Source organism: Zonotrichia albicollis, chromosome 2 (assembly GCF_047830755.1).
Source record: "Zonotrichia albicollis isolate bZonAlb1 chromosome 2, bZonAlb1.hap1, whole genome shotgun sequence".
Taxonomy (NCBI): Eukaryota; Metazoa; Chordata; class Aves; order Passeriformes; family Passerellidae; genus Zonotrichia; species Zonotrichia albicollis.
This window is the reverse complement of record NC_133820.1, coordinates 88,430,482-88,458,017: the sequence shown is the minus strand read 5'-3', so window position 1 is coordinate 88,458,017 and position 27,536 is coordinate 88,430,482. Positions and strand designations below refer to the sequence as shown.

Sequence of the window (27,536 nt, the reverse complement as noted above, 5' to 3'; positions counted from 1 at the left end):
GTTACATAGAAGTCTTATGTAAATTTTGATCTCTTCTTAACAACTCCAATGTTCATTTTATAAAATTTGATTTGAAAATAATGCCATTGTTTTAAGAGGCTGGAAGGGTGAGAAACTAAGCAAAAAAAAGTATACACTAACAAGGTGCACATACACTCTTTCAGCTGTGGCTACTGTATTAAAGAAGGAGAGATTACTGAGGTACCTTGTTTTCGGTTTCCAGTCATTCATTTTTTGGGAGGGGGTTGTTGCAGGAGCATTAGAGGCCAAACTCATTCACCAAGCTGGACAAACTCAGGAGCACTTGACCACAGGGTGAGACAGATCCTCCCCATCCCACCAGAGCCTCCTGAAGTCACACATCCCAGCTGAAAATAAAGACAACCTTCCAGAGCACCCGCTGTTGGAAACCTTTGCTCTTTGGGTCGCAGATGTTTAGGTTGAGTCTCTCCTTACCCACAGGCAGACCTGTAGTTACAAAAGATTTGTCAAAAGCCATGTGACATCCTGGGTTGCCTTCTTCCACAGTGTTACCATCTGCTGAAAAAAAATGGCACCCACTCCAGTCGTGTCTGTTATCACGGTTATTCTCTCCTCAAAAATACTTCCTTACACTGGGGGCTGCTCGTGACCCCTCCCAGCTCCTTTTTAAGGCTGCAAAGGCACACTTCAATTCAAGTTAAAATACTTTAAAGCAGCTGAACAGTTTTCTTTTTGCTGGAACCCCTCTGCCCCTAATGACACACTCCTGTTGAAAGACAGTGGTCAAGGGCAGGGATAGTCCAATCTTCAGCATGCAAAATGCAGCGGCAGACCTAGAGAAGAGAGATGGAAGAATTAAAAGGCTGACAGCTTGTGAAAGACTGACCAACCTTGCAGCCAGACTTCTCAAGGGCTTCTGGCCTCTCTTCAATGTGCCTTTCTGACCCCATCTCTAACAGTGCCACCAGCACTCAACAAAGTTTGTTGAATCTGGTTTGCTGAGCTAAAACCACTGAGAACCAAATTGTTTTTTCTTTGGCTGCTGCTAAAGGCTGAATTGTTAACCAGTTTAACTCCTCGATTCCTCACTCAAACTGCGAGGTGACAGCCGGTGTCAGTTCAAGGGAAGCGAGAGCAGTGTGCAGCCAGGGGAACAGGGACACTATTTTTAACAGCTAACAGCCCAAATTAGCTGCAATGTCAAACCACACCCTGAGGTCTCTGATGGCTACGGAGACTAGAAAGATGGCACAGAGGGCAAAGGAGAGACAGGAAAAGCGCGAAATCAAAACAGGCCAGGGATAAAGAGGATACACACACACTACATGCAAAGCAGGGGCTGGACTGTGAGCATTGATCGTGGGAACAGATGGAGAGATAGAGAGAGAAATGACACCCATTACACTCAAAATCATATGTATGAGAGAGGGGGAGAGGGGAGGGCAGCAAGAGCACAGTGGGAGAGAGAATTCACAAGGCAGGAAATAAATTTGCTGAAAATAATGGTTTAAGGAAAACTGGAATCAGAACTTAGCATTCAGTGGAAAACCACAGCCTGGTCAGATCAGTGCAGTTAGAGAAGAAGGATCCTTTAAAAACCAGCTCAATAGTTTTTTTAATATTTGACATCTGCAAGGAGAACCTGCTCTTTGTACATTGCATAGTCACACAAAGAGTTAAAAGCAGTGTTAACACACAAAGAGTTAAAAGCAAAGAGTTAATAGCAGTGTTAGCCAGCCCCATACTTTTATTCTATCAATTAGAGGCAGGACATTGCACAGAATAAACTAAAACCAAATCAAATAAAGCATTCTTCCAGTTCTGTAGAGGACTGAGAAGCAAACAAAAAGATCTTGATACTTCCATGGCTTTCCACTGGCACAGGAACCAGAAAGAAATGTACATTTAGATTTGGCTATAAACCTTTATCTTGTGTGGGAGGTCTTAGTATTGTAATATGTATTAGAAACTTGGTATTTTTCCAATCAAGTCTTTCCACTTCCATTTACATATATTTAATTGTAAATATTCATTTTCCTACCTGAAGCACTTTAAATAAATATACAATAAACAAAGTCTATGTGGAAGGGGAGTGAATAGCTGAGGAGACTTGTGATGAGCCCCAGAACTGCTCCAGTCTCCATGGCTGGTGAGAAGCAAGGCAGGAAGATCCCTCCTGAGAGCTTGTGGAGGGCCTCGTAGATCGAGCTGGTGATCTCACCCTTTTGTCTACTGCACTGAGATCCTCCCTCCCAAGCAGTAAATCACAGCTGACACAAACTGGCATCTGCAGAAATGGTGATGGCTGGCCAAGTGATGCCCTCTCACACAGAGAAGTGGATTTCTTCAGAGCAGAACCAACTTCAGTTTGCAGTCTTGTCAATACACACTCCTATTGTGCAAGCACTGAAACACACAGGCCATAGAATGAGCAGACACAGAAATCCCAACTTTATTGAAAACAGAACTGCATGGAATCTCTCAGGTGAGATGCTGTGCTCTGACCTCAACAGTGCTGCTCACCATGGTCACAGGGGCAGTGCTGCCTTCAGAGGGACCCTGCTTCAGCCCCTTGCAGCAGTGAGGTGTCAGGGAGCCTGGAACTGCTGAAGCCCTTCCTCAACATTCCCCAGGTGTGTGGCAGCTTTCAGCAGGCACAAACCCACACCTTGTACAGACTGGGGCTATGGGGGCACAGCACCGGCTGATGCACACAAAACCCTCAGTGTGTGACAGAAAATGAGGGGGTTCTTTTCGGTGACAGAAAGCACACTTTAGAAATACAGTTTTCAAGTTGGGATGCTCAGATTGAGGACAACTGGAAGAAGGCTGGAAGCTATTTTCTCAAGATGAAGTTATGAAATCAAATTGATAGAATGGGTAACAGGGTGGATAAGCATGAAAAAAGCACGGTTTTATCAGCTATTCTCCCAGGAGATGTAAGTAGAAAGAAGAGAGACTTTTACATACTTGAACCACTCCTCAGGCATGATCAGAGGCAGTAAGTTACAACACAGACTACAGGTTAAGTATGAAGCTTTGTCCATTAGTCATACTTGAAGATCTCCTACTTCCCCAAGATACCCTGCACCAAATTAACTGAATATTACTGCAGTCATAGTGACACACTGCTACAGCGTGCATTTATTATTTAATAATAAATTTAATATTATTTAAAGAAACCCTTTGTGCCACTTCCCCTGAGAAAGTGATACTTCATTGCTACAGAACATTAATAGCAAAATTAAAATTTATTTCCAAGGAACTGGATCCAATGCCAAACTAAGAAACTGTTGACCTATGGGGCAATGTGGGAAAGATGCAAAAGACACCACCTTATGTTTCATGTCTACACTAATGAACCATGATTTGTTGTGGGGTGTATCTATAAAGTGAAAATAAGGTAAATGGCATCATAATACTGACCAAGCCAAGTCAGAAGAACTACAGGAAGTAAGACAGTACTTCTGGAGAACAAAACAAATGGAGTGCCTCTTCTGAAAGTCACATAGAGGTTTTTTTGCATAGATTAAAACTTTTATCACGATGGATCATAAACTGTAAAGCAGTACTTGTGTCTATCGGAAAATTCTATTTTATGTGTGAATTTGAAGTCTTATACATGAGGACAGATAGAACTCTTTTACTACATTATTGGAGACTTATCAAAACCAGGATGCTTTTTTCTTGAGAAGATGAAAAGTACAGAGATAAGCAAGGAAATAAAGACTGAAGTTTTAACCAATAATATTTTTGTGTGGTTATCAGAGGAATGTAATAATTAATCTTTTAATCATTCTAAAGATGGTGTGAAATCATAATATCTCATCTTTTCCAGCCTCAACCTGCCATTCTTGATCTGAATTACAAACAATAAGAAAAGAGATGATTTAATGAGCAACTTTGTCATGTTGCCATTTTGCCTAAGTCAAAGGCAAATATCTAGTTTTGCCTCTAAACTAAAATGGAACAGACTTATGTTTCAACTATGCTCACAACTGAGGCAAAGATAAATGGAAAACTTAGGGCTATTTTAAAGATAGAACCAGTGTCTTCACATTTTCACAGAGACGTAATCAAATGCACACTGTTAAGAAGAAGCAAACATTGATTTACTAGAAAATAAAATTCATTTTGTGAAGAAACACACATGTACTAAGTTTAAACTAAGCTAAATCCAAAATGAAAAATTTCACTCACAATGGCAATAGGTATGTTCTTATTATGAAAGAAAAAAAGCGTCAGCATGATTTAATCATACTCTATAAATAGGCACTTCAATAAAGTATATATTTACACTGGCTTTCTGGATGCTAGGGCATCACAAAGTAGAATGGCTTTATTACAATGGATGGAAGATGGCAACTACTTAGAACCCAGTGCCAACATGGATTATAACAAATCCAGTGAGTATTTTGTTTTTCAATTATTCATAGAAAATTTAATCCTGATTAAGTATCCTTGGGCAGGAATTCATGGGTAGTTGATGACTGAAACCAACATTTATTTGAAATGCTTCTGTTAATTTAATCTGTGTATATGGCTTAATTATGATTGAATCCTCAATGTAACAGAAATGAATTATATCAGGATTAAAATTCTAGTACCACATCACCCATTCCATTTTCTTTGCCTTTTTTTTCTCCTTTAAAAGATGCAAGGCTGCTGTTTTAATTACCTTTATGTTGCTATGTATTCCAAGCCTCAAAAACTGTTCAGACCTTGATTACTGGATGGAATTTTTAGTTACATTTACTTTTTTTTTTAAAAGGAAGACATAAACCCTATTTACATTCCCATTAGGATTTTAACCAGTATGAACATTAGATGCAAAAAAAGGCTTTTCTTTTACACCCATGATAAAGGAAGGTTTCTTGCAGTCAGTTGTGAACATTTTACATGTTTTCTAGATGATTCTCCCTCCTTTCTTTCCCTTTTACACTGATACATAAAATGCATTTTTTCTAAAGCATGAAAACAAAAAAAATCCTTTTACTCATCGTTATGCATCACACCAATTTCACAACTGGCCTATTTTAAACTTGTTTGAGCATGTAGATGTTTTAGGAACTCCATTTTATAAGACCTTCAAACCTAGTACTGACACAAAGTAATGGCATTTTTGGTATCCGTGAATGGGAGAGAAAAGATTCATTGTACTCTTCTGTGATACAACTCAGCACCACTTGTTAAACAGTATCTATAAAACTCTTCAATATATTTCAATACTCTTCAGTATTCAACTCCACAATATTTTTAACACATTTATCTAGGAATCTTGTCAGACCAAAGGTCTGTGAAGTGCTTTGATATTATCACTCAGTTTTCCAGTGAAACCAACGTATCATACACTTGTGACAAAAATACCTGCATATTCAAGTCATTATTGCACATTTATTAGGTAATGTATTCTTCCCAAACATCTCAGAAGTGATGTCGATTTTTATGTCCAGAGGATATTGTTAGTGGCAATGTCACTGATGACAGTGAAGATACTTCCCAATATAGACTATGAGATAGAAAAAGTCTGTAGAGGATAACCATGGAGATGCACTGACAGAGGATAACTCCTATGGTAATAATCTAGAGACAAAAAAAAGAGAGAAAGAAATAGTAAGTGAAAAAAACTCTCTCACTAGGCAAGCCACAATAAATTTCTATCAGCATGAGTGCTCGCGGTTTAACTTTAAATCCTTTAACACTGCTGCAGTTACAAAAGATTTGAACATGCATTTTAAGTCCAGGAATCAGACTCTCACACCTGGGTGTTTTTAAATCAGTAGATAGCCCTGGGCAAGTCACATAACCCTTCTGGCAGTCTCTGTTCTGGGGAATTTCAGACTTGCAATTCACCACCCATGCAGTTTCACAAGCAGAGGTGATGTTTAGATATTCTATTCTTACAACAAACAGACTGGGGGGGGGGAAAGAAAGCTTGGAAACACTTTGCACTAGCAAAATCATGGAGCTGAGGATAGTGATTTGTCAGTCTCACTTAGCCAGATCTCTTTCAGTTCAAGTCTCTTCATCTGCAAAAGCTGTGTAAGGCTATATTTATCAAATGCCTAAAGGTGTAACTTGTTTCTGAGAAGGCACAAGTCTTCAGTTTATGTGCAGGCAATCCTTTAAAATGCATGTTTTTCTTAAATAAGTATGGTATTTATTGATTGTGCGTTTTATTGTATTGAGGTGCATTTGAAGAAGCAAACACAGCTGAATTATCACAGTGTAGGAACTGCAGCTGCACATAATGGTTAAAGTTGCTCAAACACAAGAGCAGAGCAATTGCAGTCTTCCTTAGTAAGCTCAAAATACTGCAAAAATATACCACTTTACTGGTACCTCTGGAGACTGTCCTCCTGCCCTGAGGATGTTTTCATCAAGGAAAACAAAAAGTCTCTTCATTAGTAACTCTAGAGGAATCAATTTTTTTCTGCCAGATTTCCTTTTTTTTTCCTTGTAAATCAAATGCAGAATTTAATTTATCATTTATATTTAATAAAACCTTTTTATTTCCCTTACATATCCTCTACACAAATAAAAGCTCATTTTCTGAATATATTTGCATACAAATGCACAGATGGTTATAAGCATAAAGAAAAGAAGCAAACCCTATGCTGGAAGGAGGTAGTCAATCACCTGAGAACACTGGTGCACTTCATCTGAACATGGCAGGCTGCACACACAGAATTCTCCACTTCCCAACACATTTAAGCAACCGAGAAACTGAGCGAGTCCACCTTTGTTTTTAACTGCTTAGAGCTTACAAACCAAACAACATATTTGGACAGACTTCTTGATCTAAAGAATACAGTTCAGCTGTATTCTAACAGGTTCCCTGACCTATTTAGCCACATAAAGCTTTTAAAGGATGAAGACTAAAGAGCAAATAACAAAAAAAATCCACTGATTTATCTTTCTACTCCCTTTGTTAAAAGAATCTCCAAGGTGTTTTTAATTAAAAGCAAACAAGCAAACAATAAAACAAAACACCCCCTCCACATTTTCCTTTGACTTAACAATCTCCCCCTCTCCCTCCCTTAACCCAGAAATGATTACCCTTAGATGATTTGAGCCCTGTATGCCTTTGTAAAATATGACTCACATTAGCATCAATGAGAGCTGTGTGACTAAGACTTTTCAAGTTGCTTTGGGGTCACAGGATTAACAGCCTAAGAGCATGAGTTTGCTAACAAACATTAAACATGAGGAACAACTACTATTCAAATTTCATCTCTTTTATCTTGCCTGTACATACCTTTTCTCTTTGATATTCTCTGAATATTACAGCAATGGTTGCAAGACATGGGTGGCACAGAAACCAGAGAATGCAGGCCTAAAAAAGAAGATGAGTGTAAGCTGTAAAATGACTACATGCCAGCTTAGAAGAAAGAGATGACAGTTACAGGAACTACATTTACATTTCTGTCTATTTTATGAACCCATTGTTTAATTTTCAATCAACATAACGAAAACCACACAATGAAAGGTGGGATTTCTGTTTTAAAAAGCTCTATACTCCTTGTCAAATTAAAATGCCTGCTTCAGAGTATGATGACAGGGTGCAATATAATCAAGTCAGACACTTTCTTATGGAGGGAAAGAGTTTAGTGCTTCAGTCAACTGCATGCCACTTGTATTTACAGACAAAGGGATCAGTTTGCTTGATGTAAGCCATACTTTGGCAAAGGTGATGTAGAACTCCCTTTTCAGTGTGCTTCTCTCCACTGTGATAATCTGGTACAGCCCAGCAGCCAGGGACAGAGCTAGGCAGACTCTGAGGCCAATGAGCAGCCCGCTCGCCAAGCCATGGTGTGAATGGTAGCTGTGGTGATTTGTATCTTCAAACTGCTCCCAAATTAACAAGAAGCTCTGAAAAAGAACGACAGCAAAGTGCACTTAGAGTAAACCAGCTTACATTAACTCTCAACTAACCTTCCCATCACACATTAAGTTATCTGCTAATGCTCCAGTCTACTTGTTAGGGACTGCCATCTTAAGCAAAAAAATCCAACAGACCCTAGTCTGAAATGCCTTTTGCTGTGACCTATTACTCTAACTGCAAGTGGCAGGAACAGTGTCTCACTTCTTCTATTCTGTAACTTTTAGAAAGTTGGAAAAGTTAAAGTTTCCTCTAATGTGGATAGAGGGAATGTAGCACCTTAGAAAAAAATGTGAAATAATCACCTGCTCACTCATCCTACTCTGCAAGAAGACCACTGAAATGATTTCACAGAGCTACAGGGAGGTGTCTCCTTTCACTTGTGCTCCACAACCTGTAAAGCTTGTTTCAAAGGCAGGCGACTACGCCTTTTCTTTCAAAATCCTAACAGGATTCACTTTTCTTTTCAAAGATGGGGAAGTAAGAGGGTGGTGCTGCTGCCCCTTTTATACAATAGCCTTAAGGCTCAAGCATTCACCCAGGTTGAACTTGGATCTCCCACAATTCCCTTCTTTGCCTAAAGGATATCCAATTCACATCTCCCACCTCCTTGGAGAGTGCTGCAACTGCCAGGCTATAGGGTGTTCTTGGGTGGGCCACTCTCCACCCCTTCTATTGAAGCTGTGCCATTAAGGAGAAAAGAATTCAGCGTCAGCTAGGTCAGAAACTGTGAGTGAGCCTGACTCTGCAAACACCTGGCTCAGAAACCTCCTAGGGTCTAGGAAAGGGAGTGTCACAGGCTCCAAATGCCATTCCAACATCAGGCCGAGCACTCCAGCCAACAGATAGTAACCTCCTTCTTAACTCCCAGCATTGTATCCATCTGCTGGGGAATCAAATTTTCTGGGAGCACTGTGAGAAACAATATTGATATTCTCCAAGGAAAAACAGAGTAACAAGCACCCAGTTTCTGGATCTTAGTTGTGAAGAAGACCCCAACCAGATGCATTAAAAAATGTGTCTTGCTGAAGAACACCTTTTCAGGACTTTGGGAATGCTAACATTGTGTTAACATTGTGAATTGCTAACTAATGTATAAAGTTTAGACTCTTGGAGCATCATGTAGCAGCTGAATGGCATTTTAAAACTTGAATATACACTGGAATCCAGTCCACCTACTGCACATATCTAACTTGCACTAAGGCTTCAGGTGCCTAATAAAGCAGGTTTTTTAAAGAAACGTAGGCAAATTTGATGAGTGAAGTAGCTCTGAAGGTCTTCAGAAGCAGACATTGTATAGCTCAATTTAGAAATATAAATTAGTCAAATTCCTTTCTGAACAAATTCAAAGGCTTTCTCACTACATAAAGACAAAAAGGTTCCTAATATTAACTTTTAAAAAAATGTGTAATCCACCTGAGCCTTCCAAAGGTGGGTGGCCTTGAGTTTCATCAGTTGAGTATTAGAATAATTTGTGCTTAGAATATCTTCAGAGTACTCTCCTCCTTTCCCCCTCCCTTACCTAAGGGGGACACAGCCCTGTCATTTCACAGCTGCTCTCACTTCAGTCACTGCTCAACCAACTGGACGGAAAATGGAAGGATGGGAGAGGGACAGACATAAAGCATGCGTGTTTTCAACATCACTGACTACTAGCACACAACCTGACCAACAGGCTTCAAATGTTCTCACCATAATGATCAGAAAAAGTGCGATTTCAAGCAAACATCTTCAAATGATCAAGTTACATGACTGAGAATTCTGTCAAAGAGTAAGACTGAAGTAAGACTAAACTGCTCCTGAAACCCTGAGATACAGCACAGTGTTTGGTAACATTGCATCTGCAGCACTAGTTTTGGCATGAAATTGATGAATTCCTATCACAGAAGTTATTTCAGTCCAGTTAGAACATGCTTAGACAACGAACAACGGTTCTACCAGTTACAGAATCACTGCAGTTTTGTGAGCATTTTTCCTTTTGATATTTACATTTGGGAACAGGCAAAATATTTAACTTCCCTGGACTGTACATATTCTGCTTGAGAAAATAAAAGGCTCCCTGAACTTATGTGTAGACTCTTCCTGACTCAAGCACCCGGGGGAAAGCCATACAGGCTGATGGAGACAGAACTGTGATACTGCTCTAAGAAAATATCACTAGAACCTACCTTACCTTAAAAGCCAGAGCTCATGAAGGTCTGAATTTTCCTTAGTCTACACCAAGGGTAACAGCAAAGAAAAAAGGCACTTTCATGGGAAGATGACAAAGAGCTGGAGTAAAGGGATCATGAGAACAAAGCCCAAGTCCTCATAGGATAATAGTGTCTGAGAGCAGAGTGTGTTCTGGACCAGCCCTTTAAAGAGTGTAAACAACACAACATCAGTTGATCAAAGGCTGTGTATGGTGACAGGAATGTGAGATCACAGAAGTCCAGTTTCCTTCAGCTTCATTAGATTATTCCAAAATAAGCAGAAGGCAGAGGTGTTAGAGGCAGAGATGGAACTGTCAGTGCAGCACAGTGTAAACTTGGACAAAGTAAATGTATCATTGCCTTTTCTATGAGCTGAGGCTGTTCTCACTCACCTGGGAAAAGCAGGATCCTATACAAAACTGTGCTTCCAAGTGTTTCTAGGTAAAAACGGACTACACAATCTGTTTTCAATGAAGAAAAACCTTCATATACAAGTATGATGTTGAAGTTAAAATCTCTTTGGTTGTGAAATAAAAAAAAAATAAAATTAAAATTTGAGAAATCAAGGTCAAGGAATCCTAAGGTCCCTTACCTTGACCACAGAAAGGCAAGTATCAGCTCACTTAGCTGCAATATCAGGAACCAACTTAAATGCACCAGACATCAACCAGCTGAAGTAGATATCAGAGACATCTTTTGTTGGCAGTGAGCAGAATTATGTTTGAGGTCTGAGAAGAAATCAGGGGGGGCAATTCTAATTGTTATCCAGAAGAACAACTGTGCTTAGGCTGTAGACAAAAGAACTGGATAAGAGAGGAAGCTAAAGAGCTGACTCACACTATGCCATGTCCAACATTAAAGTCACTGCTTCTTCATAAGGTGGAACAGAATGACCATCTCCTTGTTTACATAACACACTGTTCAAAATGCCTGACTTTACCTGTATATAATCCTGACCTATCCTGGCTCACAGGGGACACCAACCACTGTCCAGTACTGGCCTTCTCTTCAAATACTAGAGGAATGGTGGCCATGGATATCATCCTGATGTTCCAGATATACAAGCAGAACCTCCACATCCATATGAAGAAGAACTCTTCCTTCATGTCATGAGAAAACTATTATGGTGAACTCCTCCTTCCCTCCACGATGCCAACACTCACTTTATGACAAGCCAAGATAAGGTATCAATCTCCAGGTTCTCATGGGACAGATCACCCCTGAGAGGCAAGGGGAAGGGGGAAGCAAAAGGGAAATTAGAAGGAGCAGCAAGGCAAACTAGCTGTTCCCAACCATATCTAGTACTGAGTTATCTGATGTCATGCAATGCAGTACAGCAAAAAATGGTTTAGATCTAAGGTCAGAGGCAGAGCTCATTCTGAGCACACCTAAGAACCCCTGTGTAGGGTGATGTCTAATGCAGTAAGATTCTATGCCATTTTGATCAGGTTCAGAGCAATCAGCTATCTTTCCAGAATCACTGCCTACAGTCTGATCAGCCTTGAAAGTTGAAACTGCTCAGGTCTATGTGATGGCAAGGGCCTGCCATCAATAAAGTTCTGTACAAGGTTTGTGATTCAGCAGCAGAAAGTGTAATTTTTAATGAATGCACAGCAGCCTGGGAATCTTTTATTCTGTGGCTGAAATAAAGAATAAGTTAAGGCAAAGGGAGATGCTAAATGGCAGACTTGTCCCTCCTTTGAGATGTTACCTCTTTGCAGCTGCAAAGACCACATGACATTTGCTGACTAGGAGGCTGTGTCCACCTGCCAGTGAAGGCAACCCATGAACACAGAACAGGAAATTGCTAGTGCTTCTGAAAGAACAATAAGAAAAAATCCATAGCATCAGTACCAAGAGGAGAAAAACCCCTGAAAATCTGCTGAGCAATTTGAACTAGTAGTAGGCAAACAGGCTTAGATAGCTTGCTAGTCAAAACTGCATTTAAGTTGAAGAACAACATGTTTTCTCAGGCTGTCCACTTTCTCGACTTTCCTGAAGATAAGATGAGGACAGGTATGGGAGAATGTCAGTAAAACTAACATGGTGCAATCTCTATCTGCTGCATTAGGTTAATGCACATAGTTTCCAGCAGCTTCTACAGCAAGCCCTCAGAACATCTCTGATTATCCACATGAAGTTTGTCCCATCTCTGGCATAAGAGGAAGCTGGTTCTCCCATAAGAATCTCTGGGAAAGATCAGAACAGGAAGAAGGTTATTCCAAGTTTTTAGCCATTAAAAGGGCCAATTGAGCATTTATAGCAGGTCAAACATCCATGTCAATCTAGACAGACCAGTGAAAAACTGTCTAAATCCTGTTTCCCTAAGCCCAATAGCTGCACTCTGCAATTAGGAGAACAAATCTGACAGAAGGTGTATTTTGTATGTACTGAACCATGAGATGGAAAATATCCTCTCCAGAAGGGATACTCTTGGTGTGAGGGAAATTTTGCTGGAGACAGTAGACACTGATATGGAGGCGCAAAATCACTTGACATATTCCAGTATCTAGATTGCGTTCCTACAATTGTGTTACTACAAGACTCCTGCCAAACCTGACACTCCCAATGGTACACAGAAGGAAATGTGGTAGAGCTGTGCCTTACTGGTGAAAAGTTAAGACAGACAACTGTGTGCTAATGCTGTTCCAGTGCTGCACCAAGAACCAAAAGATGTCTAATGGACCAGTCTTTGGGGAAGCAGCTCACATGTATGATGCCTGCCCCACTTTTACCATAAGTAATAACCCAAATAAGATCAAGCTGATTATACTGCCTTTTCTATGTATAGTAAAGGGAAACAACAATGAAGAAGTTTCCAGTCTCAAGCAGCAGAGTACTAACATACTCATACATATGCACAAGTGCAGAAGCATGAATGAAATTAAATACTTCAGAAGTCTTCTTTACTACCAGCATGTAAAATTTCTGGTGCTGGATAGGTTCATTCCACCTTACTTTGACACCCATCTTTAAATTTCAACAGTCCCACTGACCTTAACAGCCTTTGGTTTATATTCTTAATTAGCAAGAAACACCAGCTCCCAGCTATTCCTAATGTTCTAGAAGTCCACTTATTTAGTTTAGAAGCAGCACTAATTACAGATACTACCCAAATGGCACAAAAATCTTCAGTATAATCTCTTCCTCATTACTGTCTCCAGTTTCTCCCTTCCCTTCTCTTTCTCAATGGTTTTCAGATACTCGTCTTTATGATGTGATTTAAAAAAATTTGTTTACAAAAGGCACCACCAGGGTTGAATGATTTCCATTACAATTTACTTTTAAGTTACTGGTTTACTTAACTTTCTAATTTATACTAATGGAAAATATTTGAATGAAATTATGTGTCAGACCATTTGTATATTTGCAAGACCAATCCTGCACATGAACCTTTCAAGAATTCCCTTCTTTATATTGATTGAAGGGACCATTAGACATTCTATTTGAGTGCTTCCAAAAGGAGGGCACTGATGATTTCCGTGTTTTCGTGACAAAGATTTTGTCACAGCAACTTTTCTCGTCCTTCCTCCCATGCTGCTGGTTGTCAACCTGCAGAATGTAGTTCACAATGCTCCAGCTGTACTGATTACAACTATTTATAGGACCACATTGCAAATCAGATCAATAAAATGTGTAAAAGAAGTTTGTTTTACTTTTTTTTTTTCAGTCTAGGTTGTTCCAGTAATCTGGTTCACAGTACAATGCTACAAACAATTGGCACAATCAGGAGTTTGGGAAACTGTGGGAACTTCTTAAGTGGTTTTACTGCTAGACAAAAACATACTGTGGAGCTACATCTTAAATTGTTCAAGTAAAGAGAAGGTGGTGTTACCTATTAGACATACTGGGTGCACATTATGCTGTGGGCTTTTTTCCAGTCTTGATACTCCCTTCCTCCCTCATAAAATTAAAATATTGAAATTATTTGGTTCACAGTTCTGTCATACTTAATAGCAGCTGTATACCTCAGTGTAAGAAGGAATATGAAATGCAAACCTGTGTAACAACAACTACTACAGCAATGCCGGTAGATGCTGGACTGGAATCCCACTGAAGAGGTCTGCCATGAGATTTCTTCATTCTGCCTATTGTCCAACCCATACACAGACTCAACAATAAGTACAGCATCTGTATCTGTGAGATTATGTCGCACACTATTGAAAACAAAAGGAAAATGAATAAAATTACAACAAAAATAAAGTTTTGGGTTTTTTCCTATATCAAAGAGAAATTTTCATGTACCCGCGAATGAACAATGGATGCTTATGCCTCTGTATCACCTTTTAATTTTAATGAGTTAGATTAGATGGGGTTGCTTTGCCACAAAATGTGGCTATTTTGTGGAGTTTTCAGTGACCAAACAGATTACTATCAGCTTTCCTGCAGTTATGCTGCAGATCTGCAAGAACATGGGCACAGTGCCATGTCTTTCCAAATCCCACTCTTGTGTCAGAGCAGTCTGGGCTCAGGAGTCCATCTGCATAAATAGACTTATAATGCTAAAGAACTAAAATCATATGTATGTTAATCATAGTGCAAATATGCAACATGATGAAATGAACTCCTTTCTTCATTCTGAAGAACTTTTGTTCAAAAATCAGATAGTTACATTGTACTTTGAATTAATTGCACTTTGTCTTGAGGATGTAGTAGCTTCCAGAAGAAAGCACAAATATTTAGGACAAATTCCACTCTGAGATACTTAAAGGGGAAAATATAATGAATAACCTTAACACAAACTTCATTTAGATCAACAACTTGTCTGTATTTCATTTTATTAAATGCAAAGTACCTTTGCCTCATTTTGCTATGTCCATTTTTACCTCTGTTTGGGAACAATTAACACATACTCCATAAAGTTACATTCTTAATCAGTGTCTCAAACTTGTGTTTAAAGCTGCATCAGAATAAAGAAAACTTTAAGCTAAGATATATTAAAGCCTTTATTTGTAGGCTTGCTGAACACTACTGACAGTAGAAAAACCTGAAGATTTCTTTCTGGGTAATTGTTAGCTTTAGACCTAGTAAGCTTTTGACTTAATGAACAATTTTAAAGATGGTGTTGGGATCTGACTCATTGTACTGGCATAGCAGAGATGTAAAAGAAAAATACATTCTTACGCTATGTATATTGTAAATTTGGTTAAGAAACTAGAGATGGGGCACTACACACAGCAATGCTTTCTTTTTTGCTTCATTAATATTTTAGTTCAATTAAATTAGTTCCTTATTTGTAATTTTAACTTACACTATCAGGTACAAGAATAATATTTCTGTCACAAAAAAAGTAAAGCTCTACTTTTACATAACTAGACTGTATTAAAGAAGATAAATAGCACATTTACTAAAAATATTGGCACCGGAAATGTTGCCACTATACAGAAATTAATATGGATACAAGGGAAACGTATCAAAAGAAGATCATCTACAATATTTCCCTGACATCCAGCAATACTAGCAAAATAAAGGGTATAAATCAGACTTCAGAATGTAATTCCTGGGATATGCTTGGCATTCTCAGAGTTTACATGCTTAAATGCTTCTTAATGTTTTAAGACACCTTTGCTATTTAAGATCTGTCAAGAGCTTTTAGTAAATACAAAATTGGAAATTCTTTAATAAAATCAACCAGCACTGATTTTGGGCAAAAAAAAAAGATCATGGAGTTATTTTCCAATGCTATCTCATTGAGAGACAGTACTCACTAGAAAAAGAATTGTTACATGAACCAAAGGCATGCCAAACCAGTGTCACAAATCTAAACTAGAAAAATTACGGAATAATTCTGTGTGTTCTAGGGAGCATTTTCTTTTCTGTCATTCCTTGAGATAAGCTGCCCTATTATAGCCAAACATCATCTCTCCATCATATCATGGATATAGCTACTGCTCTGCTTCAGTGTGGTAACAATTCAAGTGGATTCCCACATAAATTCGTGTAAGGCAATAAGCCACAACCAGCTTTAATCTTTCACATCCTATACATTTTGCTAGAAAGAAAAAGGGTGAGAAAAATTTTAAAGATGAGAATGAACTCACAATATTCAATGTTAGTGTAAAGTCACGTTACTGAGCTGATACCAATTGTCTGATTTCATCACAGCTCACCTTTTTGGACTCTTCAACAGACACAATAATGGTCTTTGACTCTTCACATTTTATTTTTACCAAAAGTTAAAAGGACAGCACTTGCAAGGCTTCTGAGTGTCAGTGTTATTTGTGTGATTTATGAGATTGGGTTAGATGGTTAATTAGACTGAGGATCAGCTCTTTACACACAGCAAGGACTATATCATACTAGGAAAAGAATAATTGCTTGAGATGGTATCTAAACCATCTAAACAGGTTTTTAGAAAGGTATTCTGGCCACACTGCAATCAATAGAAATTTTAACATTTATTTTTAACTCAAATTTTTCTCCCATATAGGAAAAATGGTATCATCTTTCCCCTTCAAACTATACTACTTGTCATCAGCCATTCTTCAGAACTGTAATTGCCACTGAAGCTTTCCACATTTCTATTACTTCTGCTCTCTTACTCTTTTGGAAACCACCAACTTCAGAGACAGTAGGAAAGTAAAAACTTCCCTAGCTGAATTTAAGAAATTCAGCTACTGATTAAAAAATAATATTCATTATAATCTTAATAAATAAAAGTGGGCTTTTTGACTACAACACATATACAAAAAGAAAAAAGAAATCTAAATCTCTCTCAAGTTCTGGCTGGATAGTTAACAATGGGGTGGAGTTATGACTACCTCCATATTCTCCATTTTATTTCATTTCATGAGATGAGAAGGAATGTTTAATTACACAGCTGCTGGAGTAGCTGCAAGGAGCTGCCAGCTCAAATGGTTAAAACAAGAAAGAGGCAATTATTGTGGTGCCAGGTGCCATCAAGAGGCTGATAATTCCAACTGCAGCCTTCTAAATGAACTCTACAAAGGGGAATATTTCTCTATATAGGCTGTTACCACCCAACACTATCACACTACTGCAGTACTGCTTTCTTGGGGTGCTTCAAGCCAGTCAAAAGGAAATGTATTTGGTTGGAATGAACCCCAATTCTTCAAAGGTGAACTGCAGGGAAAAAAACCCCAAACTATCCAACAATAATGGAGAATGAAGAATGGAACAAGATTAAGTTAGTGCATTTTGGAAAGGTATGCTACAGAAATTTAGTTCCAGTGAGAACTTGGAATATCTATACAAAGTGGAGAAAAATGCTTTGTTAGCATCAAACTTTCACATAAGCATTTTCTGCATCATGCTAATCACAAACCTTGTGCTGTAAAATACTTTTCCATTTAATAATTGTTAAATTTGTCAGTGAAATGACAAATTCTATAAAATATGATTAAGTTTCCTAAAAAGCTTGGCTTTCTAGATCTAACTCCCCAAACTCTTCAATGTATTGAAAAACCTGTTCGGGTGATATTCATGTCTTTTAAGTGTTTGTAGCAAGGAATCTAGAGACAAAAAAACCCTTTGAAAAATCCTAAAAAATATCACAGATGTGTAACTTCAAATACAGTTATTGCAAACACATAAAACATGTTTTTTTCTGAAGGATCAATTTTTAGTATTTTATATTGAAAATCAAACTATGTGATCCAATATCATAGTATAGTCCAGCAATAGCATTTGCTATGTATTATACAGACTCACGGGTAGGAATATGTAAGAAACAGAGGACAGACTCACATTCTGCCAGACTTCCCATAAAAGGAGCTCCTATCCCATCTCTAGAATAACTGAAAGAAGAACAAAAAGATTGCATTTTTAAGTGGGTGTGTCTTAAATGGGTGTTCTCTCTCACAAGTACATTTAGATAATGCTGCAGTTCAAAAGTCAGTCCTGTCTTTTGCCACAATCCCTCCTCCCAGGCAAATCATGTACTGATCTTTACAACACATTGTTCTTAAAGTCTAAAGACTGAAAGCAAAAAAGGATCAAAGGTACCTTGAGAAATGCAGGTAGTTGGCAAATGCTGAACCAGCCTGCAACAGTAATGCAATTGTCAACACCTTTAATACACCATGCATAGGTCCACGCTTCCTAATTGTTTGCCACAGGGATTGTGCATATATGCATGCAGTTATGAAGTATGCAAGGACAAGCAGGAAAAAGAATTCATGTAATCCTGTGGGAAAAAAAAGAAAAAAATAAATACAGCTTAGTTATTCCTAGTAGCAATGTTTCTTTGTAAAACTAACTAAAAAAACCCAATATAGTGGGTTTCCTTTAATACAATCATTGGGAAATACCTAACAACTGTTACCCAAAAGTGATAGTACACATAAAAGATCTAAATCCTAGTCAATTTTATACAAGAAAATCAGTGAATTTTATCAAAGAACTGATTATTATTTGATCTGACAAAGTGCTTTTAATCAACAATACCTTTTCTGAGCAGAGAGGTTTGCAGCAATTACCAGACCTGTATAAAGTGCACAGTTTCTTGATACACACAAAACAACTGTAGCTCATTTAATCAGTAAGTAACATATTTATTAAAGGACTCATTTTTAGCTCTTTTTGCTTGTTTGTTTGATTCTCTAAAGGCACAACCTGAGGTGAGAGAAACCCCAAACAGACTTCTATTAAATCTTTTTAACCACTGGGTGTCACCCTTCCTCCACATAAAGCAGCTTAGGAAGCCCTGATGATCATGTCTGAAAACTTAGAGATAAAGAAAAGTAGCACAGAAAACAGTAATTCGTTCCTAGCATGCATTATTTGCACTTGTCTAAAAAAAAATTCCCAATTATTTTAGATTATTTATAAAACAGAAGTCCCCTAATTTTCAGTCTGGCAGTAGTCAGGTAAAATACTTCCTTTAACACCTGGATGCTGGAAACCTTTTCTACTGTCAGTAAGCATTGCAACCCAATTGGGAGCTCCCAAAGGGTCAAAGCCAGTAAGAAACAAGCAAAAACAGGTAAACAAACACTTCTCATAGAAAACCTGCTTTTATTCTCCAACCTTTCATGAAATTTAGTGGTGCCTATAGAATCAGATTCTAAAAAAAGCTTTTTCTCCAGCAGCAAAATAACTGGTAAATGCTCCCAGCCAGCTCCCTCCAGAGACTGGGAAGAGCAAGTATACACATTTCAATATCTGAGGTGAAAAACATTAGAACTGGATGAGTTCTGAATAGTAGCTAGCATTATAGCCTCTGTGACTGAAATGAAGCATATTGGACATACACACAGGAAAATGGGAGAAAAAGAGCATAAGGTAATGAAGAGGATTAAAAATTCCAGGCCACTCTGCTTCTTTTGTCCACCAATACATGTGCATGATTTATCAATGACAAAAGTATGTGGTATAGATCAAATCTTTCTTTCTACTTCAGAAGATACCCACTGAAGTTGGAAACAACTGCATAAGTAAAAGTTATTTCTCACCATGATGAGTGAGAACCCTTGGAAAACTCTTCAAGAAAATCAACTAGCTTTTAAAAAAGACTAAGCATTTATGATAAAACACTCCTTCCAACCATAGACAGAGTGTCGATTATTGGTTTGAGACCAGAAGGGGTTAGGAGAAAGCTGCACTAAAAACCCACAATAAAAAATACAATTTTCTACCTATCTCCTCTAAGTTTCCTGACTTTCAAGGAACCTAGCTGACAGACAAAGTAAAATATTACATGAAATATCTTACTTCAAAGCTCTTCAAAATGCTACCTGTTCATCTGCCTTTAGAAACCCTGGATTCCACTGACACAACACCTTTTGCAGAAGACCCTACCATATAAAATAAGACTATTTGCCAGGGATCAGAAGTCAGGCCCCCTCATCTCTGAAGGCAAATGTCTTAATCACAAGCCTTAAGTTCTCTCTCATGCTTTCCTTATTATTAATTTAATTTTTGAGACATCCTGTGCCAGGCCACAGCCTAAAGTAATTCAAGTGAAGGAAAACCTAACTAAACTAAAAACCTTCTGCAGCTACGTAATTTTTAGTTGCCTGCATGAAATATGCAAGAAACTAAGCTGGATCTTCTCTCTGATACCATCTCATTCTAAGTTTCTATGGAAAAATGGCAAAGACTATTTCCCAGAGATGCATTAAATTAAATTAAAAAAGACATAGACAGATTAAATGCTCCTCAGCTCTTTGAGAGTAGACCAGTGCACATAGCTTCAGGATTCATGGCAACAATGCAGGTTTTAATTCTAAATTAACAGAAGTGTTCTTCTGCAACTCTGAAAGACATGGCATGTACAGCTCACCTTCCTTCCTATTTGTTAGCCCTAAATACATACATCCAGCACATTTACACACCTTCTTACTCAGCACATAAGCTGTTCAGAGTTCTGCTTCCCAGTGCTCAGTGTTCCTACAAAATTAATACAGAGCTGAGATGCCTCTGTGATGCAGGAGGTCTCTTACATCCCTTTACTGGGCCATATGAGGCCATGCAGCTGCTTTGCCCCTTGATTTAGCAGTTACTCCTTTAGCTATCACTCCTCTTTGAGACTAAGTAAATTAACCTAGAATTCACTTCTGAAAGCCAAATTCACCAAATAAAAACTAGCAAGTTTATAGAAATTAAGAAGGTAAAGAGAGAGGTTAAGTCTGATTATGAACCTTGAAATCCAGATTATTAATGTGCTACTTTCTTGCAGATTCTGCTAAATATTCCAGTAAGTATTTTTTCTTTCAAAAACAGAGCTGCCTTTGTTGCCTCTATATTCTCTTGAGGTCATGAGTGACAGCAGGGATTTGATTCCAGCACAAAAATTAGGCTCATCCTTGGTATATTCAGGTTCACTCTGTATAGGAAGGCAGACTAAGCCTTCAGAGCCCTTTCCTCACAACAGACCCAGGTGAGTGACATGTTGATGAGGCCTCAACACCTCAAAGAGCAGTGATGCTACTCACTGCAACCAAGAATACATTAAGCTGGATTGTCCAAAGCATACAGTTTTATACAGGCATTTCTTTAGCTGCTCTCTTGAGTTTTTCTTTGGAAGCTTAAAGATTTAAAATTACGTTTCTTAATTATAACAAAATCAGGCCTGACAAAGCTAATATACAGCCTGTGACTAAGATACTTACAAAGATCTAAACACTGAACTGAAATTGTACTGGCAAAATGTTTTATCATACATGTACTCCTCTTGCACAGAATCAAGTTTCACACATTTAAAGAATTCCACTAATTAATTAAAATCAGGTATTAAGTTTACATTCAAGTGGAAGATTACAATTTCAACATGTTCAAAATACCCGTCAGCAAGGATTTTAACACTGACTTTCCTTGCGCATCTACACTTCTAGTTAGGCAAGCTTTGGAAAGTCAGCCTAGGGAAAGGAAAGGATTTTTCTGTGATGACAGAAAATGAACTCAAGTTTACTCTTTGTACAAAACCAGAATATGAAATATAAGAGGCTCTGCTATCCATTCCCCATACTCTTCCAAGCACAGTAAGCACTGATTTGAATTATCAGATCCTTAACTTACAAATCTAATTTTAAGAAAAAAAATCTTACCAGATTCCCCTGCGCTAAAGTGATCTAATGGATTCCCTTCTGCATCTGGGTTTAGTAAGATCATTTCAAACTGAATATCCTCGGATTCAGAATAATTCTCTTCGCAGGTAAACTTGTCTACATAAAACACATACCATGTTTCCGGATAAGGAATCTGGGACACTGTCAGATTTTGCTCTGTGTGGTTCACAGTCACTTTGGAAGAAAGCACAAAAAACAAAAATAGGAGTAAATACTTGATTAGTTTGGTCTTAGAAAACACATGTTTGAATGATGAGAAAACTTAAATCCACAGCATCATATATGGGTTATAAACTACACAGAGTAGAAGACATACTGAGTTTTGAAAGCTATCCATAACACCAGAGATCAGACTTCCAACTTCAGCTTTTGTTTCAAGCAGGTCTGGGCAAGAGTTGGGGAGGACATTGCATCCCAACTTTCAGCTCTGCTGGGAGGGCTCCCTCCTTCTAGAAGCCAGAAAGTGCAAACTATGTCCTTTGCTCAGCACATACAGGATTAGCTGTTCTGTACTACCCACCAGGTACTTCTGCAGCATGAAAAATACCTTTGTATTTACTTGACTTTGCTTTCAAAGAGATTTAGAGCACCAAACAGGAACAGCTGCATGTGAGCTCAGTAAAAAACACCATGACAGGCTTAAAAGGTGCAAATAAGTATTATTTCACAGTATCTTACCCAAACTGTAATATACTGAATTTCAATTGACAGTTGAGATGAGAAACCATTGTGTAATTAAGCTGCATATTTCAAATCAGATTACATTTAAAAATGACTACATAAGATACTCATGTTTCATCTTCTTGCTATCTCATCACTATTATTGCCTAAAAACAACAGTTAACCAGGCAGAGTCTCTTCAAAAGAAACTCTTGATGCAAATGAAATCTGCGGCTCCCTATGTTTGGCTGAAATTGCAAGAAACAAAAGCACTGTCACACTGGCTACTGAACTTGAGTGCTAATCAGTTCAATCATTTCTCTGCAGGAGAAATAACAATAACAGAATAATTCACCTTAATAGATAAAGATGACAATGGCTAAGGATGAAGAAAAATTTAATAAAAAATCCACAAAACATGTTTTCTTTTGTGAAAGGCCTTTTTAAATAAGAGCAGCAAACATACAACCTCATTTTCCTTAAATATTTTGTAGATAAAATTTAGAACAAGTTTCTAACTTGAAGCCCACCTGTGAAAAACTTCAATGTCATTTCAATAAACGTGTTTCAACTGCAAGAAGTAATTTTCTGTTCTCTTAAGGTATGAACTAAGCAACGTCAGAATCCAGAAGAATTGCAGCGTGTGTCCTTGCAGCAACTGTCATGAGGTATAGATTTGGATGACATACAAACCAGAATTGCATATAGTGCTTAATCCAAATGAGAGGCAAACTGTGGCTGACAGGAGTTGCTTTACTCCCCATGTCACCTCTCAGCTGAGTTCTCACAATGTTATTTGTACCCAGAGTAAGGGATCACACAGAGTGTGTTTAGTCAGTTCCCTGTCAAATCTGTAAGCAGACTCAGAGGTAGAAAAGCAACTGATTTTGCCCAAGATCAGCAAAGAAATCCAACTCACCCTGTGGTCACACAACTCCTAACGGAGCAGAAAACAGTGAGTACACTGCTGGGACAAGTCAGGAACGACAGACCAACTGCCAGTTATTCCAGCAGCACTTTTGTGCAGCTTTGATGAAGGGTAAGGAAACCACATCCCTACAAGTGACCTCTGTGTAAGGTTTCATTAAGACAAATGATCAATCTGTTACTCTTGGGATTCTGACTACACAAAGGAAATGTATTTAAAGTGACTACAGCTTCTCTTTTCAATACATTTGAATGAAGCATCTAATACTAATTTAACTTCTTAGAGGAAAATTTATGCTTTAAATACCATTATGATAAACAAATGGTGCAAAAATTATTTTAGTCTGTCTTCTAGTTACATAACTCAATGCTTCAGTGTTTTACTGCTCTTTGACATTTAGAGGGATACTCAAGTTAAGCTTTATCCTGATTAGTTCATTTTTAATACTGTATTAAAATTTTTCTAACATGTTTTATACACTGAAGCAGGACAAATTTGTGCTATCATGAAAATACAATTTTATTTTTGTTTTCTCCACTTTGAAAAATGCCATTTCCATGGAACCGGAGAATGGGAGCCTCCTGACAAGTGGGAAACGTTCCTTTGTAAACAAGAGACAAAAAGACAATCTACCTAATCTATACTGATATAACTCTTAGCTCAAACATTAAAAACTGCTGAATGTGAGATTCAGTAACAAATATAAAGTTATAAAAGTAAAGGGTGAAATAGCATTAAGTTATAATAGAGGAAAGTTATAAAGTAAGGTGGCATGATGCAGAATAATTTTTGTAGAGAAAAAAGGTTTATCACGAGGTTGTGAAAGAGAAGGTTTACAGGTACAAAATTGCCCTTTTACTTTGTACTTGGCCTACACGCTCCCACCTTACAAGCATTTGCTTCAGAAGTTTAGAGGCAACTGCAGCAGATTCCATCACTTTGCCTCTAGTTTGTTTTTCATTCCACTGCAACGAAAGTCACAATTTAAACTCAAACAAGTCACAACTCAAACAAGTCACACATCTGACTGTCCCAAACATTCAGCTTTAGTTCTTCAGTTTCTTAGTACAAGGCTATTCTTTGTAAATTCTCTCTCATACCCAAGATAATCTATTTTATAGAAAAATTGAGATTAAAATAAAAAACAAACAAAAAGAGACATTTATTCCAAGCAGAGCTAAAAAAAATTCTCTGTACTGAATGACTAAATGAAAACTTCAGCCAAGTATGTACCCTTTCTGAGTTGTGAACATGTGAAAGCATGAACTGGAACTGGTCATAAAGTTTGGTTGTTTCCACTAAAGCCATTGTTTGCCATGGATTTCATTTTCCAGCAGCACATTAAATCATAACTTGCAAACAAATTCTTCTGAAGTGATACAAAGAAAGAAATTTTGTTTCCTTGTTGTATTTTTAATTGTAGAAGACCAAAGTCCTAGTTGATGCAAAGTCCAAATTCACTGAAATGAATATTCTAAACACAGAGATAACAGAGTTCTAAATACACAGTAACGCTGTAAGGAGAAAAAAACCTCAGTAACTCACTTGTCAGCTGAGCTTTAGAGAACTTCTCTGTACAGCTGTGGTCTTGGACACTGTTCTCCAGCTTCTGCCATTCCTGTGCTTGAAAGAGGTGAAGTCTAGCTGCTTTTGCCACAGCTACTGCTACGTTCTTGATTCTGACACACAGAACAGCATGGTCACCTTAATATTTAAAAAACAAAATCAACTATTCTGTCTTGATGTCAGTTACAAGCAAACAGTGTGGCACAGATTTTCCTTGTACTTAGCTGCAACACACCTTCATATTACCCTTAATTTTTTACCTCTACTTCCTGCTAGAAGTATTTATGGTCTTTCAGAAACAATTTCTATGTCTCTCATTAAGAAATGAGTGAACGTACAATTGTCTGTTATGGTCCTTAAACAAACCTTAACTATAGCATAAGTGTCATTAACTTTTCTACTACAAACAGCCTTCACTCCCTCCTCTTTTTAAAAACAGACTTCCAGATAATGTTTTTTCCCTTCCTCCCTCCCACACCAAATTTTATTATTTTCAAGTTAAAGACAGTGCCTCAATAGTCTCAATATCAAAGTCTAGTATTTTATGATCTCTGTGGCATGACTATGAGCATCACAGGGTAGCTCTTAAGTCCAACACCAGAAGAACTTATGTGAATGGACTTTCACGTTATGGATGGATTAGAGCTAAAATACTTAATTATAGATGAAAGATTGATGTCAAATTGATGCAAAGAAAATCAAACTTCAAATGTTCTCTAATATGTCAGTCTAACTGTAGAATCAGAGAATGGCAGAATGGCCTGGGTTGCAAGGGACCTGAACGACTACTTAGTTTCCAGCCTCCCTGCTGTGGACAGGGACACTTTCCACTAGATCAGGTTGCACAAAGCCCCATCCAGCCTGTCTTTAAAAACTTCCAGGGATGGGACATCCACAACATCCCTACGCAACCTGTTCCAGTGCCTCACCACCCTCACTGTAAATATTTTTTCCTAATATCTAATCTAAACCTACTTTTTTTTTTTCAGTCTGAAACCATTCCCCCTTGTCCTGACACTGTAGGCTGCATCTTGAGACACAGAAATATTTTGGTCCTTTTAGAACTAGCTCATTTGACAAAATTTATCTTGCCTAAGTAATTCCACAACCCTCAAACTTGTTTTCATAATTTCTTTCATATACTAAAATACGAAAGAAGACTAGTCTTCTCGTGTAGAAGACTAGAGTCATAGACTTTTTTAACCTAGGAGTCTCCTAAATTAAAAGGTAGAATTTAGTGGAGAAGAAAAGTCAGTAAAATGTTATATGAACTACAGTTTAGCTAAGATTTTGAAATATTAACAGAAGGTTCTAAAGAAGGCTTCACTAAGACCCAAAACAGTTGCTGGTATTCACGCAGGAAGAGAAGTATTTCTATGCAAATATACAACATCAATTTATACAATTATATCTGAACACCTACACCATTCATCTTCAATTCTGACAGTCTTTTCTCAGATTTAAACAGTGCACTTTTTTCCTTCAGATCTATTTAGAGCACTTGTACAGTTAACTTCTAGGACAGCGCTAATTAACTGCTTTCAAGTCACTTCATAAGCTACCTCCACCCTATCCATCATTCCTCATTCACTGGAAGGTCAAGTTCTAACTCTGTTTTGCTTATGTCACGTTCTCCTGTTTCCCGTTACATTTTGAGGCATGTGCAGAACTGTTCTGCCACGAAGCTCAATGGGAAAGAAAAACAGCCTAAGCAACTGAAGTGCTGAGCACAAAATAAAAGCAGGCTGACCAGCACAGCCTGGCTGGACACGGCACTTGTCATGGCTACGCACATCTCTTTCTGTAAAAGTAAAACTTCTCTAGCAAGCACAGCGGGCCACTGCTAGGGCTCTTTCAGCAGGATAGAGGTCAGGAATTATTACTAAGTAATTATTGACTAACAGCCAGAAATTATTACTAATAAGGAGTTTTTAAAACGGTAAAGAAAAGCCATTGGGAATAACCAGGTGAGAATTTGACATCCTGATGCGCGGCATCACCAAGACCACACAGAGACGCGGTGAAGCACTGCTGCCATTTGGGGCAGTTCCCAGCGGGAAGGAGCGATGCGTGTGGCAGCGAGAGCCCCCCTGCTCTCCGGGACAGCCGGCCGGGAGTGTCCGCACGGCCCGGGGACCCGAAGGGAGGCACGGTGCTGCTCTGCTCCGCTCCGAGAGCCACAACGGGGAGGGGCCGCTGCCAACTGCTGCGCCCGGGGCCGCTCCGCCGCCTCCGGCCACGTCCTGCTGCCGGCCGCGACCCCCGGCCCCGCTGCGGCGCTGCCCGGACAGCGGATGGGACCTGCTGCGCGTCCCGCAGGGGCGGAGAGAGAAGGGGGAAAAGAGGGAGGGAGAGTGCGAGAAGCAGGGAAGGACGGAGAGCTGCAGGGCTGATCCCGCTCCGCACCCCGCGGCCCCTCCGGCCGCCCCCGGTCCCCCCGCGCCCCAACGACTCCTGAGAGCCGCCCCGTTCCCCGCGGCCCCGCTCCCGGGCGGCACAGCCGCCGCTGCCCCGCTCTCCCGCCCTCGGGGCACCCACCGTGGAACTGGAAGTGCGCCACGGGCCGCCACGGCTCCCGGCGGGCGGCGGAGCTGGTGAAACCGCCCCGCAGCGTCTTGCCCGCGGCGAGGCCCCAGCAGCAGCCGGCGGCGGCGGCGCTGAGCAGCCACAGCAGCCGCCACCGCATCCCCGGAGCCGCCGGACGCCGGGATCCTCCGAGATCCTCCGCCCCCCTCCCGCGCGGCCTCCCCGCGTCACGTGACGCCCCCCACCGCCTTAGGCGAGAGCGGCGAGAGAGC

The 27,536-nt window shown here is 39.1% G+C and overlaps 1 protein-coding gene across 1 annotated transcript; it reads right to left on the bottom strand.

Annotated features, from left to right (window-relative positions):
* Positions 1-1,711: 1,711 nt before the first annotated feature.
* On the bottom strand, positions 1,712-27,499 carry GPR180 (G protein-coupled receptor 180). Its single transcript, XM_005487485.4, has 9 exons — positions 27,277-27,499; positions 24,718-24,876; positions 21,564-21,758; positions 18,022-18,202; positions 17,764-17,813; positions 14,056-14,213; positions 7,663-7,854; positions 7,241-7,318; positions 1,712-5,565 (listed from the first exon to the last, which is right to left on the bottom strand). Exons 1-9 carry the CDS (start codon positions 27,422-27,424, stop codon positions 5,407-5,409), a joined length of 1,320 nt encoding a protein of 439 aa, XP_005487542.1. The 5' UTR covers positions 27,425-27,499; the 3' UTR covers positions 1,712-5,406.
* Between the last annotated feature and the right edge of the window lie 37 nt (positions 27,500-27,536).

Coding starts and splice junctions, on each gene's coding strand:
- GPR180 (XM_005487485.4), bottom strand. CDS start 27,424: ATGCGGTGGCGGCTGCTGTGGCTGCTCAGCGCCGCCGCCGCCGGCTGC. Junction 21,759..24,717: donor CTCTAAAGCTCAGCTGACAA/GTGAGTTACTGA, acceptor TTTCTTCCAAAG/TGACTGTGAACCACACAGAG. Junction 5,566..7,240: donor GAGAATATCAAAGAGAAAAG/GTATGTACAGGC, acceptor TTTTGTCTCTAG/ATTATTACCATAGGAGTTAT.